General features: G+C 52.6%; 1 protein-coding gene across 1 annotated transcript in view; it reads left to right on the top strand.

Annotated features, from left to right (window-relative positions):
* Nucleotides 1–16,914, top strand: part of DLGAP2 (DLG associated protein 2) — a 462,862-nt gene that overhangs the window by 393,271 nt on the left and 52,677 nt on the right. The window contains exon 6 of the mRNA XM_052661340.1: nucleotides 16,547–16,694. Coding sequence (XP_052517300.1) covers nucleotides 16,547–16,694 — 148 coding nt within the window. The remainder of the gene's footprint in view (nucleotides 1–16,546; nucleotides 16,695–16,914) is intronic.

Genomic DNA, 16,914 nt, shown 5'->3' on the forward strand with positions numbered 1-16,914 from the left:
GCAAAACCAATACCGTATTGTAAAGCAAAATAAAGTAAAAATTAAAATTAAAAAAAAAGACTAGAGCAAAAAGAGGTAAATCTGTAAGATCTGAGGGCAAAATTAAACAACATTAAGCCAAATAGCAGAGAAGGCAATGGCAACCCACACCAGTACTCTTGCCTGGAACATCCCATGGATGGAGGAGCCTGGTAGGCTGCAGTCTGTGGGGTCACGAAGTCGGACACGACTGAGCGACTTCACTTTCACTTTTCACTTTCATGCATTGGAGAATGAAATGGCAACCCACTCCAGTGTTCTTGCCTGGAGAATCCCAAGGATGGGGGAGCCTGGTGGGCTGCCGTCTATGGGGTCACACAGAGTCAGACACAACTGAAGTGACTTAGCAGCAGCAGCAGCAGCAGCAAGCCTAATAGAATCAAGATTGCCGGGAGAAATATCAATAACCTCAGATATGCAGATGACACCACCCTTATGGCAGAAAATGAAGAGGAACTAAAAAGCCTCTTGATGAAAGTGAAAGAGGAGAGTGAAAAAGTTGGCTGAAAGCTCAACATTCAGAAAACGAAGATCGTGGCATCTGGTCCCATCACTTCATGGGAAATAGATGGGGAAACAGTGGAAACAGTGTCAGAGTGTATTTTTCTGGGCTCCAAAATCACTGCAGATGGGACTGCAGCCATGAAATTAAAAGACGCTTACTCCTTGGAAGAAACGTAATGACCAACTTAGATAGCATATTCAAAAGCAGAGACATTACTTTGCCGACTAAGGTCCATCTAGTCAAGGCTATGGTTTTTCCAGTGGTCATGTATGGATGTGAGAGTTGGACTGTGAAGAAGGCTGAGCGCTGAAGAACTGATGCTTTTGAACTGTGGTGTTGGAGAAGACTCTTGAGAGTCCCTTGGACTGCAAGGAGATCCAACCAGTCCATTCTGAAGATCAGCCCTGGGATTTCTTTGGAAGGAATGATGCTAAAGCTGAAACTCCAGTACTTTGGCCACCTCATGTGAAGAGTTGACTCGTTGGAAAAGACTGATGCTGGGAGGGATTGGGGGCAGGAGGAGAAGGGGACGACAGAGGATGAGATGGCTGGATGGCATCACTGACTCGATGGACATGAGTCTGAGTGAACTCTGGGAGTTGGTGATAGACAGGGAGGCCTGGCGTGCTGCGATTCATGGGGTCACAAAGAGTCGGACACGACTGAGCAACTGAACTGAACTGAACTGAACTGAAGCCTAATAGTAAACCTAAAGCAGCAGTGATTTATGCAACTTTCCTAAAGGAAGTAAAGATGAGTTATTCTGTTAAAACCATTGCCTTCCTTGGTGTATTGTACTTAATAAATGAATTTGTTTCTTTATTCCTCCAATAAGTAAGTTTGTGCTAGGACTGGGTGTGTGAATAAGGTATCAAGTAAATAAATGAATGAAAGTACAGACTGCCAGGGCACTAACCAGGCAAGTGAAACTAATCGGTTAATTTTCAATGACAGGAACCATCTTTACAAAAAAGTGAGATTTTGATGAACCAAATTGCTTTTGAAATAATTTATTGAGATAAAGATATTTTTAAAAATCTCTTTTATTGCAAAATTTGAGAAATATATATAAAAATTTATGTTCATTATTTTTTTAACTTTTTATTTTGTGTTGGAGTATAGCCAGTTACCAATGTCGCAACTGTTTCAGGAGCAGAGCAAAGAGACTCAGCCACGCATACATATGTGCCCATTCTCCCCCAAACTCCCCACCCATCCAGGCTTCCACGTAACACCGAGCAGAGTTCCCTGTGCTGTACAGTAGGTCCTAGTTGGCTATCCATTTAAAAATATAACAATGTGTACACGTCCACCCCAAAGCCCCTGATTACCTCTCTCCCCATCCTTCCCGCCGGTAACCCTAAGTTCGTTCTCTCAGTCTGTGAATCTGTTTCTGTTTTGTAGACAAGTTCAAGCCTCCAATGAGAGCTCAGTTTGGCTGGCAGCTTAGTGTCCATCTGTGATACTGTGAGCAGAGAACCTGGTCACTGTGGGCCAGACTATGACCTACAGCTCTAATGCAAGCTAACCCTTGAGTGTTGCTTTAAGCCACTGAATCCATGTGGTGTGTTAGTCAGAGTTCTCCAGAAACACAGGGTGTGTGTGTGTGTGTGTGTGTGTGTGTGTGTGTGTGTGTAAGAAAGATAAAGATAGACAGGGATTAACTGTAAGAAACTGGCTCTCATCATTGTACAGGTTAGCAGATTCTAACTCTGCAGGGCTGGCTGGCAGGCTGGGGTCCCAGGCAAGACCTGAGGTTGTGGCTGGAGGCTGAAGACAGTCTGAAGGCACAGTTTCTCTTCCCCAAGGAGCCAGTCTTTTTTCCTAAGACCTTCAATTGATTAGATGAGGCCCACCCATATAATGGAGGGCACTCTGCTTTCTCAGTGTCTAAAAATTTAAATATTAATCACATCTAAAATCCCTGGGCTTCCCTGGTGGCTCAGTGGTAAAGAATATGATTGCCAATGCAAGAGATGTGAGTTGAATCCCTGGTCCAGGAAGATCCCCTGGAGAGGAGAATGGCTACCCACTCCAGTATTCTTGCCTGGGAAATCCCATGGACTGAGGAACCTGACAGGTTATGGTCCATGGGCTCACAAAGAGTCCAACAGGGCTGAGCTGCTAAAGCATGCACATCTGAAAAATGCCTTCACAGTGCTGTCTAGACTCAGCTCAGTTAAGGTCAGTAGCTCAGTCGTATCCAACTCTTTGCGACCCCATGGACTGCAGGACACCAGGCTTCCCTGTCCATCACCAACTCCTGAAGCTTGCTCAGACTCATATCCATTGAGTCAGTGATGCCGTCCAACCATCTCATCCTCTGTCATCCTCTTCTCCTCCTGCCTTCAATCTTTCCCAGCATCAGGGTCTTTTCTGGTGAATTAGTTCTTAGCATCAGGTGGCCAAAGTATTGGAGCTTCAGCTTCAGCACCAGTCTTTCCAATGATTATTCAGGACTGATGTCCTTTAGGATTGACTGGTTTGGCTGTCTAGACTACTCTTGACCAAATTGCTGGGTCCCGCAGTCTAGTCAAGTTGATCCATGAAATGAGCCAACAGACATAGCAATGGAAAACGAATATGTGAAAGTATTAGTCATGGTTATCTCTGGGTGGTGGACCTCTGGCTGAATTTCATTTTCTTTTAAATATTTTCTGAATTTTTTCCAAAAGCATATGTTAGTGTTAAAATAAGAAAAGATGTTGAAAATCAGTTTTATTGTCTTCTAAGCCTCCTTGTAACCTATAAGTACTGTTTCTTCAATAATAATACTGTATTTAAAACAAATTATCCTTGTGTTGTAAAGTTACTACAGTAATAAATTTATGCTCAGTGACTTTATTAGACGTTTCAGCTTCAAGTGGAATTATAATTTTATGTGGATTTTAAAGCCATAAAATGGAGCTTATTCCCAGTAGTACTGCCATATTTTGTGTCTCCAGGGCTCATTTTAAGTGAGACATACAATAGGAGATGCTCGGGGAGAGGCGTGTGTCCCTGGCGGTAGTCGGGGCTTGGTGTTATCACCAGGGAGCCTCTTCCTTGATGGTGCAAAAGGGATGAGCATTTGAGGGTTACTAGCCTGGACCCTCTCTGAAATCACTTCCAAGTCCAGCACCATCATGTGTACTTGGGGAGGAGCCTCCGCACTCCTGGACCAGACAGTGAACGGTTTTTCCAGCACAGACCCCTCCCAGTACCGGGTGGCTTCTGGCTACCGCAGAGTTCCCATACCGAGAGTCCTCTGTCTGTCACTTTCCTGCACAGTGTCATATTTCTGCTTCTCCGCCTTCTGTGCCTTTCTCTGCTTCCTGATCGCATTATCGCCTCCTCAGATGACAGAGCACACTCATTTCTTTTCATTACCCTGGGGGTGGTCATGCCGTGGCTCCTCAGCTAACACTGTTAGCTGACGGGGACTCCACTTATGATCTGTTTCGTGGTACAGTTGCACTGTTATTTTCATTTCAGGTGGAGGTGCATTTAGTGGTTATCTCCAATCACAGCAGGATGGTAAATTTTACTGTCAATTGATTCCTACATTTGTGTCAGTTCAGTTCAGTTCAGTCGCTCAGTCGTGTCCGACTCTTTGCGACCCCATCAGTCGCCGCACGCCAGGCCTCCCTGTGCATCACCATCTCCCGGAGTTCACTCAGACTCACGTCCATCGAGTCGGTGATGCCATCCAGCCATCTCATCCTCTGTTTGCCCCTTCCCCTGCCCTCAGTCCCTCCTAGCATCAGAGTCTTTTCCAATGAGTCAACTCTTCGCATGAGGTGGCCAAAGTACTGGAGTTTCAGCTTTAGCATCATTCCTTCCAAAGAAATCCCAGGGCTGATCTCCTTCAGAATGGACTGGTTGGATCTCCTTGCAGTCCAAGGGACTCTCAGGAGTCTTCTCCAACACCACAGTTCAAATGCATCAATTCTTCAGCGCTCAGCCTTCTTCACAGTCCAACTCTCATATCCATACATGACCACTGGAAAAACCATAACCTTGACTAGACGGACCTTTGTTGGCAAAGTAATGTCTCTGCTTTTGAATATGCTGTCTAGGTTGGTCATAACTTTTCTTCCAAGGAGTAAGTGTCTTTTAATTTCATGGCTATCATGACTATTCAAATAGATGTTAAAGTCAGCATTTATCATTAGATATGGCAATAGTAAAAAAAAAACAAAAAAACTCTTCTTAAGTAGTAATAGCATGTACCTCTTATTTTATAAAGTAGTAACAGCATATACCTCTTATTTTATACAGTGGTAGGTAGTCAAACATTTAACCTATAAAATCAGCAGTCAGAAAATACAATGGAGTGAGCAGAATGGAAACAAACATTTATCTGCCGCAGTGGTTTTTAATTTCTGGTACTAACGGGGAAAACACAGAACAGAGTGGCTGTTGCCAGCAGAATAGAACGTGTTCTTCATATGTTGGCCCGGGAGTTTACCTGGTTCCCTGTTGGTCTCACTCCCCAGACTTCATACTAAGTCTCTCAAGAGCATAGAGCTCACCCCCATTTTCCTGACAGAGTTGGTGCTTAATGATGTTTGATGGATGGAATTGCTCTTAAGGAAACTTTAACTGAGGCCGTTCCGTGGGGTTGGCCTCCCTGCTTGCTCAGTCTGTAAAGAGTCTGCCTGCATTGTGGGAGCCCTGGGTTCGATCCTTGGGTCAAGAAGATGCCCTGGAGAAGAAATGGCAACCCACTCCAGTATTCTTGCCTGAAGAATCCCATGGACGGAGGAGCCTGGTGGGCTACAGTCCATAGCATCACAAAGAGTCGGACTCGACTGAGTGACTTTCACTTTCATCCTGTGGGATTGTTGCTGCTGCTGCTGCTGCTAAGTCGCTTCAGTCGTGTCCGACTCTGTGCGGCCCCATAGACGGCAGCCCACTAGGCTCCTCTGTCCCTGGGATTCTCCAGGCAAGAACACTGGAGTGGGTTGCCATTTCCTTCTCCAATGCATGAAAGTGAAAAGAGAAAGTAAAATCACTCAGTTGTGCCCGACTCTTAGCGACCCCATGAACTGCAGCCTACCAGGCTCTTCCATCCATGGGATTTTCCAGGCAGGAGTACAGATTGTTAGTGATGATTTTTACTATAACCTTGTGTCCCAGGCATCTCCCTTGTTATGCTAATAATTGTCTTAAAAGCTATTCCTGAAAGCCATAGAGAATCACTGAAGAAATTCATGTCAGCTAGCAGATTCCTGTTCTAGAAAGGTTGATCCAACTGGGTGGACACCATCAGGTGTCCATCAGGAGGCCTGGGGGAGTCACCAGGGCCGCCTTAGTGATGGTGTGTGGGTTGAGAAAACCGGCCTGGAGGCAGACATCCTAGAGACAGAGTGGGACCCCCAAGGCTGTGACTCGGGCAGGGCTGGGGTGGCGTGCAGTGAGCGGCTGCTGTGAGGAGGGCAGGCATGGCGACGGCGCCGAGTCCGGCAGGGGCAGGTGGTGTGCAGTTGCCAAGAGGGGTCGCCCCCACAGTCCCGGCGGCCAGGCACAAGGATGCCTACTCTCTGCCTCTGCGGGGTCGGGGGTCGGGGCAGCAGAGGACAGCGAGCGCCCCCAGGGGACCAGCACTGCTGCGGTACCCTGCCTTCCTGATTCCGACAGCAGGGCCCACGGACGGGCAGGAGAGGCTTGGGGAGTGGCCAGGGTCTCAGCCACGTGGGGAGCGGCAAGGCTTCCCAAGGAAGGGGCCGTCCCGGCCGTCCCCGTGCTGGACGGTCCAGAAGAGGCAGGGCCTGCACCCCAGCCCCCTCCCGGGGCAGGCAACTTCTGCAGTGGCTGGTCTCAACCATCACTCATGGACTCCCTGCATTTTCCGTTCTCTTCAAAATCCACATTTTCTCACTTCCATTTGTTGAAGGTTTGAAGAAAGAGTCACTGTATGTGGACTGAATTGTTCTTTGATCTCCACGACCTGGAGGTATTTAGCTTTACTGCCGTCCTTTGTATGCAGACTCTGCCCCCAGGGGCTGCTGCAGGCACACCGGCCGAGTACGTGCGTCAGGTCTGTGCCGGCCCAGTGGCACCCGGGGACTGTGTGTGTAGCTCAGTGAACAGCAGGTGCGTAGGTACCGAGGTGGTTGGCAGCGGCGTACCAGTTGCCATGCTGATGGGTCATCCCCTTGCTGCACCTCTGGTTGCCTGTTAGCCACCAGGCGGGTTAACCCAGCAGCAGTGCTGGCTGTGCCCTGTTTGTTAGGCCTCTTCTTAACGCGTGCGACTGGGGGCTCAGAGGGCTGGTCACTGGAACACACACCCCCTCAGATGGGCTCCGAGAGCCCCTCCCGGAAGGAGCAGGCCTGAGGGACCCCGGCCCCTGATGCCCTGGCCTGAGGGTCCAGCCAGGCACTGGCCTGAGTGTGAACGTCACGTCACAGATCTGGTCTGGTTCCGCCGCCCTCAGACGGGCGCCCAGGACAGGGCTGAAAAGGCAGCACATCCTGTGACTGTGTCTCTGGGACCAGGCCCAGGAAGGATCAGGACAGTTCTAAGTGCTTCCCAGGTGGCTCAGCAGTCAAGAACCAGCCTGTTAATGCAGGAGACTCGGGGTCAATCCCTGGGTTGGGAAGATCCCCTGGAGGAGGGCATGGCTACCCCCTCCAGTATTCTTGCCTGGAGAATCCCATGGACAGAGGAGCCTGGCGGGTACAGTCCATGGGGTTGCAAAGAGTCGGACACGACTGAGGGACTGAATGGCAACAAAGTCAGTCGGCGTGTTCCCTGAGTCATCCAGGCAGGGCACTGCCGTTCGCTGGCCAGTAAGTATTTGACGAGCTCCAGCACAAGTGGTCAAACTCTAGTCTCCTTCGCAAGAAGCCCTCCACCCCTGCTGCCCCCGCCCCTGGACTGCGCATCCCGTTCCTGCATCTGCGCCTGCGCACCCCAACATCAGGGATCCCGTGCTCATGCCCCCCATCTCAGTGCCCAGGCCGTGTAGGGTAGGGCCGCCTTGGGCACAGGCCATCCGGCATGTTCCCTGGACAGAGCGCCTGAGTCCGGCAGACCCTGGTGTGCTCAGAGCTCAGCGTTTGCTTCCCGATGTTGTCACCCTGGGGCCAGCCCTGGTGCAGACACAAAGCCAGTCTCCAACACCCGCAGGGAGACTTTTCACAAGTGTGTTTGCTGTTGTCTGTGGATGAAGTGGGTTCACATGCAGGCCCTCTGAAGGGTCCCTCCGTGGGGCACCCTCGCACGCTGCCCCAGCAGACCTGCGTTCCTCTAAGTGTCGGGGGTCCAGACACCACCTGCCACAGAAGCGCCTCGGATATTTATTGAGGTTCAGATCTGGAGCCTCCGCCGCCCGTGTGAATCCGCCTGGGGTGTGTGGTCCAGGAACCAGCGGGGCACTGTGATGCTGAGAGCTCTTGGGAAACCTTCAGTGGATGTTTTCCTGTCGCCCTGACACTAGCTTTTAATATAAACCAGCAAGTGTCAGAAATTTTAGTAAAGAAAAAGACTCCGTGCTTGCTTAAAAACCCATCTCAGACATAGAGAAAGGAGTGGAGACCAACCGCAATGAAAGGCCCTTGGGCAGCGGAACGAGCGCCCGAGACGGTCTTGGCCGTCCCTGAGCGCAGCCCTCACCTGGTGCGACCCAGGGTGCCCGACGCCTCCGAGGGGTACTCGCTCTATGCCAGGATGTGCACACTGCGGTGGCCCAGCGTGCACAGGCCAGCAGGGGCAGCCCTGAGTCCACACCGTCTCTGCCTCCCTGGACTCCCATTCAACCTGGAGTGAGCACGCGGGCTGGGCTGGCCGTCGTCAGAGGGGCAGGTGGGGCGGCCATCTCACAGACTCGCTCAGCTGCACACCAGGGAGGAGGGGGACGGGAATCCCCAACACCAGACTGGGGTCTCCCGGCCTCAAAGCCCTGCTCTCCCCACCCTCAGCCATCCCTCTGCAGGGACCACAGAAGCTCTGTGACCACCTGGAGAAGGACAGCCGTGTCTGCAGCCCGGAGTCTCCCATCCACGACCCGCAGGGCAGGCAACCCCAGGAGCCTCCCGTCCACGACCCGGAAGGCAGGCAACCCCAGGAGCGTCTTGTCCATGACCTAGAGGGCAGGTGACCCCAGGAATCTCCTGTCTACGACCCGCAGGGCAGGCGACCCCAGGAGCCTCCCGTCCACGACCTGGAGGGCAGGCAACCCCAGAAGCCTCTCGTCCACGACCCGCAGGGCAGGCGACCCCAGGAGTCTCCCGTCCACGACCCAGAAGGCAGGCAACCCCAGAAGCCTCTCGTCCACGACCCGCAGGGCAGGCGACCCCAGGAGCCTCTCGTCCACGACCTGCAGGGCAGGCGACCCCAGGAGTCTCCCGTCCACGACCCAGAAGGCAGGCAACCCCAGAAGCCTCTCGTCCACGACCCGCAGGGCAGGCGACCCCAGGAGTCTCCCGTCCACGACCCAGAAGGCAGGCAACCCCAGAAGCCTCTCGTCCACGACCCGCAGGGCAGGCGACCCCAGGAGCCTCTCGTCCACGACCTGCAGGGCAGGCGACCCCAGGAGTCTCCCGTCCACGACCCAGAAGGCAGGCAACCCCAGAAGCCTCTCGTCCACGACCCGCAGGGCAGGCGACCCCAGGAGTCTCCCGTCCACGACCCAGAAGGCAGACAACCCCAGGAGCCTCTCGTCCACGACCCGCAGGGCAGGCGACCCCAGGAGCCTCTCATCCACGACCCGCAGGGCAGGTGACCCCAGGAATGTCTCTCGATGCTCGTCTCTGACCACCTGGAGGGGGCAGCCGCGGTTCTGTGTTGGCTTCAGGATCTCTCCTGCCTGGTTGTTCTCCTGCCTGGTTCCTGAAATACCGCCTCTGGGTAAGATGATTCCTCTCACACCTGAGGCCCAGCGCTCGGCTCTCTTCAGTGCCCACCACCACCCGTTCTGGGCACCTGGCGTCTCTCACCTCTGGGAGGGAACGGAGCGCAGCCCTGTCATGACTCGGAGGCCAAGGCTGTGACGGCAGCTCCGCTCTGGGACATGCCACAGCTCTGCGTCGTGCTCATCTGAGCCGCTAGTTTTTCACACAGCTGCGACGATGCACCGCAGGCTTTGAAAACGCGTGTGCAGCACTGAAGTAACACGTGCACCCTCCGGAGGGAGCGATCTTTGTGCGGAGTCTGTATCACCTGCACGGAACCTTTGGGCCTGGGGTCACCTCTCAGGAAGGTGAGCGCGGCGTCATGAAGTGAGCGCGCTGTCATGAAATGAGGCCCCAGAGACGCACAGGGCTCCGCAGGCCGCGAGGACGACGGCTGCGTTTGGGGGGAGTTGCATGAGTGCTCACGCCACGGCCTCAGGGCCTCAGGGCCTCAGGAGGGGCCTCAGGGCCTCAGGGCCTCAGGGCCCCAGGGCCCCCCCACCCAGGGAGGCCAGGGCCCCTGGACGAGCAGTGAGCCGTGACGGGGCCTCCACTGGCTTCTGAAAACCCCTCCCGAACCATCACACTTCAGTTGACAAGTAACAGAAAACTAAACATGTTTCTTTCCACACCTGATTCCTAACCCCTTGACTAGGATATAATTTACAGACCATACAGTTCACCCCCTTGACGTGTACAGCTCAGTGGCTTGCGGTGTATTCACGGGTCCTTGTGACCCACGTCAGGACGTGGCTTCCCTCCCCCGACCCCACCCAGCGGCCGCCCCGTGTGCTTTCTGTCTCCCGGTTGGCCGGTTCCAGCTGTGTCACGGGCGTGCAGTCCTGCAGCACAGGCCTCCGTGCCGGCCTCTCCCGCCCGGCGTGTCTTTACAGTTCCTCTGCACTGTGGCCCGCGTCGGCCTCCGCTGCTGTCACAGCTGGGTGGTACTCCGTCGTGTGGCTGCAGCACCGGTGACTTCTCCCTCACCGCATCGACATTCGATTCCACTTCCGGGCTCTTGTGAAGAACCCTGCACACGTCCCTCCATGGACAGTTACCTTCATTTGTCCCGTACCTGGGGGTCGAGCTGCCGGGTCTCTTGGGAATATCATGTGTGACCTTCTGGGGAGCTCCCAGACTGTGTTTAAACTGGCTGAACATCCTCTACCACTTAATAACACGCATTTTCAATGTATCCTGTATTGTGCAGTATATATAAATATGCAGGTTTGTATGAAATGTGTCCCTCATTTTAAATCTTTCATATTCGTGTTTACAGCTATTGCTTTAATCTCTGAAGGCTTACAGGCACATCACTTTGTAACGAGAGCAGATTTTTTTCCTGATACATTTATTTCCATTGATGTTGACACAGTGTCATAACACGGAAGATAAATAATTGGAGCTTTCCCTTAATACTCATCATTCTTTCTGATGTTTTAATCTCTCTGCTCTCCTTACAGTGGAATCTAGCTCATAATCCTGTGTGCAGTATTGCCACTTTTTTCTCAAAATACAATTCAGAAGTTGAACTACAAGTTAGTTTGAATGGGAAAAGAAGAGGATGTTTGGAAAGACACCGGATTGGGAAATGGAATCCTGTTGAAGCGTATGTGCTGCCTTTTGGCGGAGCCGGGGGGTCCCTGGTGTCCCGCGCAGACGCTGTCATCTGTGATGGTCAGGATGTGGCGTCGGCTGCCGCTGGGAGAACTTGGCACCCAGGAGGCACAGCTTCATCATCGCTCAGCAGGCTTAGAGGGCCCTGAAGCCAACAACGGACTCTTTTAATAGCAGAAAGGACACATATGAGAAAACACGGGAGGGTCTCGAAGCAGGAAAGACCTCCCTCAGAGCCGCTTTAGTGAAGCTGGTCCCCTGCCAGCCCCCCGTGCACACACCCCTGGCTGACACCCCCAGGCTGACACTCGGCCTTGCGACCCTGGGAATGAGGAGGGGCCGCCACGCTTCCGGTAACGTGGATCTGCTCCGAGACAGGGGCCTTCACCCGAGGAACAGAGGCTGTGTCTCATCAGCGGAGTGTGGGTGGTGAGCCCTTTCCCTGCTCCAGGGGGTCTGAGAAAGCACACAGGTGAGGTGTGTGGTGCTGCGGGGGTAGTCGGCCTCTGCCTCTCAGCAGTGAGGTCTCTAAACAAACAACCACTGAAGAACTGGGGCGGGCGAGCCAAACAGAGGACAGAGGCCACATCTGAACCCAGCGTGACCACGGGGCGCACCCGGCGGGAGCCCTGCAGAGCCAGCCCTGCCGCAGAGCACGGCCACAGCCTCTGCAGCGCGTCCCTGCCGCGTCTGTTAGGATGCGCGTCTGCGAATTCACTGTGTATGCAGGGTATGTACATGGGTGCACGCCGCCTGGCGGCCTGAGGACTGCGGGCGCTGCTCCACGCAATCGGACCAACACAAACGGAGAGAGAAACTTTGACGGAGACTGCAGTGTTGCCACGGTGTTAATTCTCCCCAGATCGAGGTGTCGATTCAGGGCAGCCTCCGTTTTTAGAGAAACTGCCAGGAAGAAAACGCGGAGGATCTTAGAAGAGCCCAAACAGTCTTGACAGAGAAGAGCCAAGCTGGGCCAGCCACTCTGCCCGCTTCTCTGCCAGCCTGGGCCCAGCATCCCTGCAGGGGTCCCTGCTGCCGCTCAGGAGAGCGGTGTTTAGAAACCAAGGTCCAGCCCCAAGTGTGCCCACTGCCGGTTCCCGCAGCAGAGAGAGCTAGCTAGCACACACATGTCTGCAGTGATTGATTTTATCCACTGGCGTGTATGATGCTAAACCTGGATTCATGCCCATGTCTCTAGCTGTAATCTAGTACAGCATGGTTCATTCTAGCTTTCCCCCACCCCTTGATTATCTGTATAAGATACGTTTAAGTTTCCTTTGAGACTTTCTCTCTGAGCCAGTCTGAAAGACTGTCGTTTACGTTTCACGCATTTGGGGATTTTCCAGAAATTCTTCTGTTATTGATTTCTAGTTTCATTTATTTTGGTCCAAGAACATACTTTGTATGATTTCTGTTCTTTCAAATGTGTTAAGGTTTGTTCTGTGGCCCAGAATATAGTCTGTCTTGGTGAATGCCCACTTGACACTCACCCGGGGAAAATATGGATGATGCTGTGTGTTTGGAGGCTGTCTGCTCTTAAGACGGGGATATTGGTGTCAGAATAGACCAGGCTTGTTTTAGCCTCAGCACTGCTGATATCTGGGGCCAGAAGATTCTTTTTGGTTGACAGGTGGCTGTGTCCTATAGAATTTCAGTAGCATCTCTGGCCGCTACTCACCAGGCTCCCATCCCCAAGCCGTGACAACCAAATATTTCCTAGCGTCTCCAGTTGTCCCTTGGGGGTGAAACCTCTCGGGTTAAGGAAAACTCAAATAGAATAAATCGATGTGACTGAAGAGTGCCTCTCGCCATCAAAATTTAAAACGTCTGCTCATCAGAACACTCCCAACAAGAAGGGGACAAGGCAAGCCGCAAAGTGAAGGAAAATACTTGAAATGAATATCTGACAAAGGATTTGAGTACGGAATATATAAAGAACTCCCACTGAACAAAACTAGAAATAACCTGCTTAAAAATGTGGGGGTGGGTGAAAAGTCTCTTCACAAAAGAAGATGTACAAATGACCAGTCTTCACGTTGTTACTCATCCAGGAGGAGACACCACTTCCCTTTCAGTCAAGGGCTCAACTTGAGCAGCATCCTGTGAGGGTGTGAGGGGCGAGGGTTACAGAGGAGGAGGCCGCCCAGAGCCATCACCTGCAGGGCTCAGCATGAGCAGCATCCTGCGAGGGTGTGGTGGGGTTGGGGGTTACAGAGGAGGAGGCCGCCCAGAGCCATCACCTACACGGCTCACAGACACTGTCTGTCTCGTCTGTAACAACCAGTGGTGTTTTTCTGTTCTGTGATTTCTATTTCAGAAAAAAAAAACACTACGCTTTATGATGGCTTCACCTAGGTTTGCTCTTTTCCGAAAAAATTAAACTTTTCAAATGTTTTGTTCAGACCGAATCTCCCATGGAAAGGTGGGGGCCGCATCTGAGCACCCCTGTCCCCGTCAGCCACCATGGTGTGCCCTGAGACTCCTTTACCAAACTGCACAGATGAACCTGGGCCGCGGGTCCCGCCCCCCATCCAGGCCTCCTAAGGGTGGACTGAGCACAGCACAGTGGGCAGTGACCAGGGGCTCTGCGTCTGTGCCCCCCACCTCCTGCACACCCCCTGGGCGCCCGTCTCCACAGTGAAGGACCGGCAGTGCTTTCCTGTGCTTGTGGCATCGAGTCCAGACTCCAGAGGGGGCTGCACAGTCCCCACTGGTCTTTTCCGGAAGCTTCTCTGCAGCGCACGTCTCCCCACAGCCCCGCTGTCCGCCGTTGTACACTCGGACCGTCTGTGATCCCATCCACCTTGCGACCCTGTAGGCCCAAGTGTGCGTCTGTTGTAGCAGTGCCAGATTCAAGAAAGACAAACAGTGACGTCTGCCTTCCAGGTGGACAGTTGTTCCTTTAGCCTAAGGACACGTTTGGGACGATTGGGAGCATGCTGCTAGTGAGGGTTACTTGCTGCTCCGCTGGACTCCACGTGTAACCGGCTGCCCCGTGTTTCTGTCTGGCATCATCCCTCCATCGTTGCTGGCATCAGCACCTGGCAGCATTCTGGGCACCTGCTGGAGAAAGTCTGCAGAATTTACCAGAGGCACACAGGCCTTCCCCGCAGCGCTGCATGTTAGAGGAGGAACGCCATGAGGGGCAGACCGAGGGCAGCAGGTCCGGCAGTCCGGGACTCATGAGGGGGAAAGCAGGGTGGGCAGGCAGCTCGGCCCCGAGGCCTGCAATGCCACCCCTCCTCTCGGTCTCCAGCCCAGGGCCCTCCCGCCCTCCAGTCACGCAGGGAACCGATTCTGAGCCTGACACCGGCTTTCTGTTGTCCCTGGGAGGCTCCTCAGGGCCGGGGGGGTTTCAGCTGTCAACCAGAGAGAAGGTCCCCAGGGGCCGGCCCTCCGGTGTCACTTGTAGGGTCCGAGCACCGAGCCCTGGATGGGGTGAACATGAGCACACCTTCTCCTGTGACTGCAGTTAAAGCTTCGTCTGAATATTTCCATATTTACACATTCAGTCTAATTACGGAAATAATCTGGAAAAAGCACTTTCCTAACAGTTCCCAGGTCTATGACCTGTGGGGCTCCCTGGCCTGCCGAGTGTGTTGGAGGATGCTAAGCCGCCGTAATCAAGTGGGGCTGAAGTTGGGGACCAGATCTTTGCAACTTCTGCTCCTCTGACTCAGCTGCCCAGATCTTGAGGCAGAAAGCATCAGTTTTGGAGCCAGGTGTCTGGGCCCGGAGTCTAGCTCTGCGTTCGCCTTGGGGGAGCCTGGGTGAGGTGGTTTCCCATTTGCAGTGAGGCCCAAGCATGTGGGGTCCCTGCGAGGACTGACGGGCTGCTACAGGGTGCTTCCAGGGGCCAGCGTAACAGTACGTCGTGGATGTTCGATGTCTAGAGTCTGTGTGTGAAAGAAAACCCGTGGTTAGCTTCCTGTAGTGGCAGCTCGTCTCTCAGTGGCTGCCCAGTGCTGGAATAAGGAGGTGGTCATGAGTTAGAAGACACATCTGAACGCAGAATCACAAAGACAGACTCCCGTGTGGATGCCACTCAGCCATAGTTCGGAGTCACCCTGCTCACAGTGCCAGGCTCTGGGCTAGAAATCTGGATACAGAGATAAAGAAGACACAGCCCTGCTTTTACAGATGCTGAGAACTTAAATGTGAGAATGTTGAATCAGAAAAGAGCAGTGTTAATCAGAAGGGAAAGCTCTTCAATTGAAAGTAAGATCAAAGTGCTAACTGGTAGAAACTGGAGCGTGCAGAGCCCCGTCCAGACCTGGGCCCGAGCAGCGTGGGTGACAAGGAGTCCGGCAGAAACCTGGACTCTCTACGAGCCAAGGTCAGGGCGGCCCCAGGCTCATTTCTCTCCCATTTCCTTTTCTCTTCTCTTCTTTTTTGGTCTTTTTTTAGTGGAAAAGGAGGATATAAGAACTGGAATATGTTATATACCTAGTTTTAAAACAAAGTTATTACAATAATTTATAAATTGTATTCCATTAGTATCTAAAAATACATACTATTAACTTTACCTGAAATAATGACCTTAAAATAAATGAGCTTCCTTAATCTGAACTTAACATCAAGCCAGTTTTCCCTCTGCCGCCCTATTTCCAAAGAAGTAAATCACCAAGAAATCAATTTACATCAAGGGCTTACTTTAAAAAGCAGGGACCATACTGTGGTCAAGACATGGAGTTAGAATTAGCAACCTAATTTTTATACACAGGCCTGTGCAATTATCCTAGTTAACTGTCTCATTGTGATCCACAGTAGGAAAGAAGAATAAATCCATTGTTGTTGTCCACATTTTTCCAGCTTGGGAGTCAAATAAAATGCAGTCTGTCTTGATTGTGGAAAGACTGTCACCAAACCTGAAAGGAGCTTGATTTAGCCAGAAACGTCAACCCAGCTGAACCCTCTGTCTGCCAGACATCCTCAGGGTTTCCCCTATGCTTTCAAGATTTTGCAAAAAACAAGAGGGAGACTAGAGGAAACTGATTGTTAAGGCTGTTTGGAAGGAAATGACCATTATGATGATAATATCGATTTGAGTTTTCAGTCTGCTCTCTGCTTCTATTGCATAATCTGGACAACTTCACATAAGTTAAAATGGCTGGCAAACCTTTTATTTTTTTTCTTCTATTTTTCTGAGTGTGTAAAGTTGCCGAAAGCTACCTTGACCTTTATGAGACTCTCGTGGACTTCTGAGTCCAGTTTGCTCTTAGGCTGTGTGAGTTATCCATGATTTCAGGGTTAGGTTTCTCTCTATGTGCAATGATCCAGATTTCACTCCCTGATCGTAAAAGTCAGGTTTCAAAGCAGGTTTGTAAGTAGTCTGCCCCACTGGTGCTGATGAACCCACATCCGTGAGCGCGTCTGTCAGGAACGTAACCACAAGCCCGAGACGCCCACTGCGGGATGGGGTTTGGTAGCGGCCCCAGGCGCTGGCACACGTGGTCCCTGCAGCAGTGCTCACGAGGCCTCTGTCTTCTCTCTTTCTCTCCTGTAGCCAGAGCTACCTACAAGCTGCCAGCGACGGGCCTGCCAGCCACGGGCTGGACCCCTCTGCCAACTACAACTCCCCGAAGTTCCGCTCCCGGAACCAGAGCTACATGCGCGCCGTCAGCACCCTCAGCCAGGCCAGCTGCGTGAGCCAGGTGGGGCCCCTCTCCTCCTGGTCAGCCCCCTGCTGTAGACTCAGGCCTGAGCCAGGTGGGGCCCCTCTCCTCCTGGTCAGCCCCCTGCTGTAGACTCGGGCATGAGCCAGGTGGGGCCCCTCTCCTCCTGGTCAGCCCCCTGCTGTAGACTCGGGCCTGAGCCAGGAGGGGCCCCTCTCCTCCTGGTCAGCCCCCTGCTGCAGACTCAGGCGTGAGCCAG

This window comes from Budorcas taxicolor, chromosome 24 (assembly GCF_023091745.1).
Source record: "Budorcas taxicolor isolate Tak-1 chromosome 24, Takin1.1, whole genome shotgun sequence".
In the NCBI taxonomy this organism is placed as follows: domain Eukaryota; kingdom Metazoa; phylum Chordata; class Mammalia; order Artiodactyla; family Bovidae; genus Budorcas; species Budorcas taxicolor.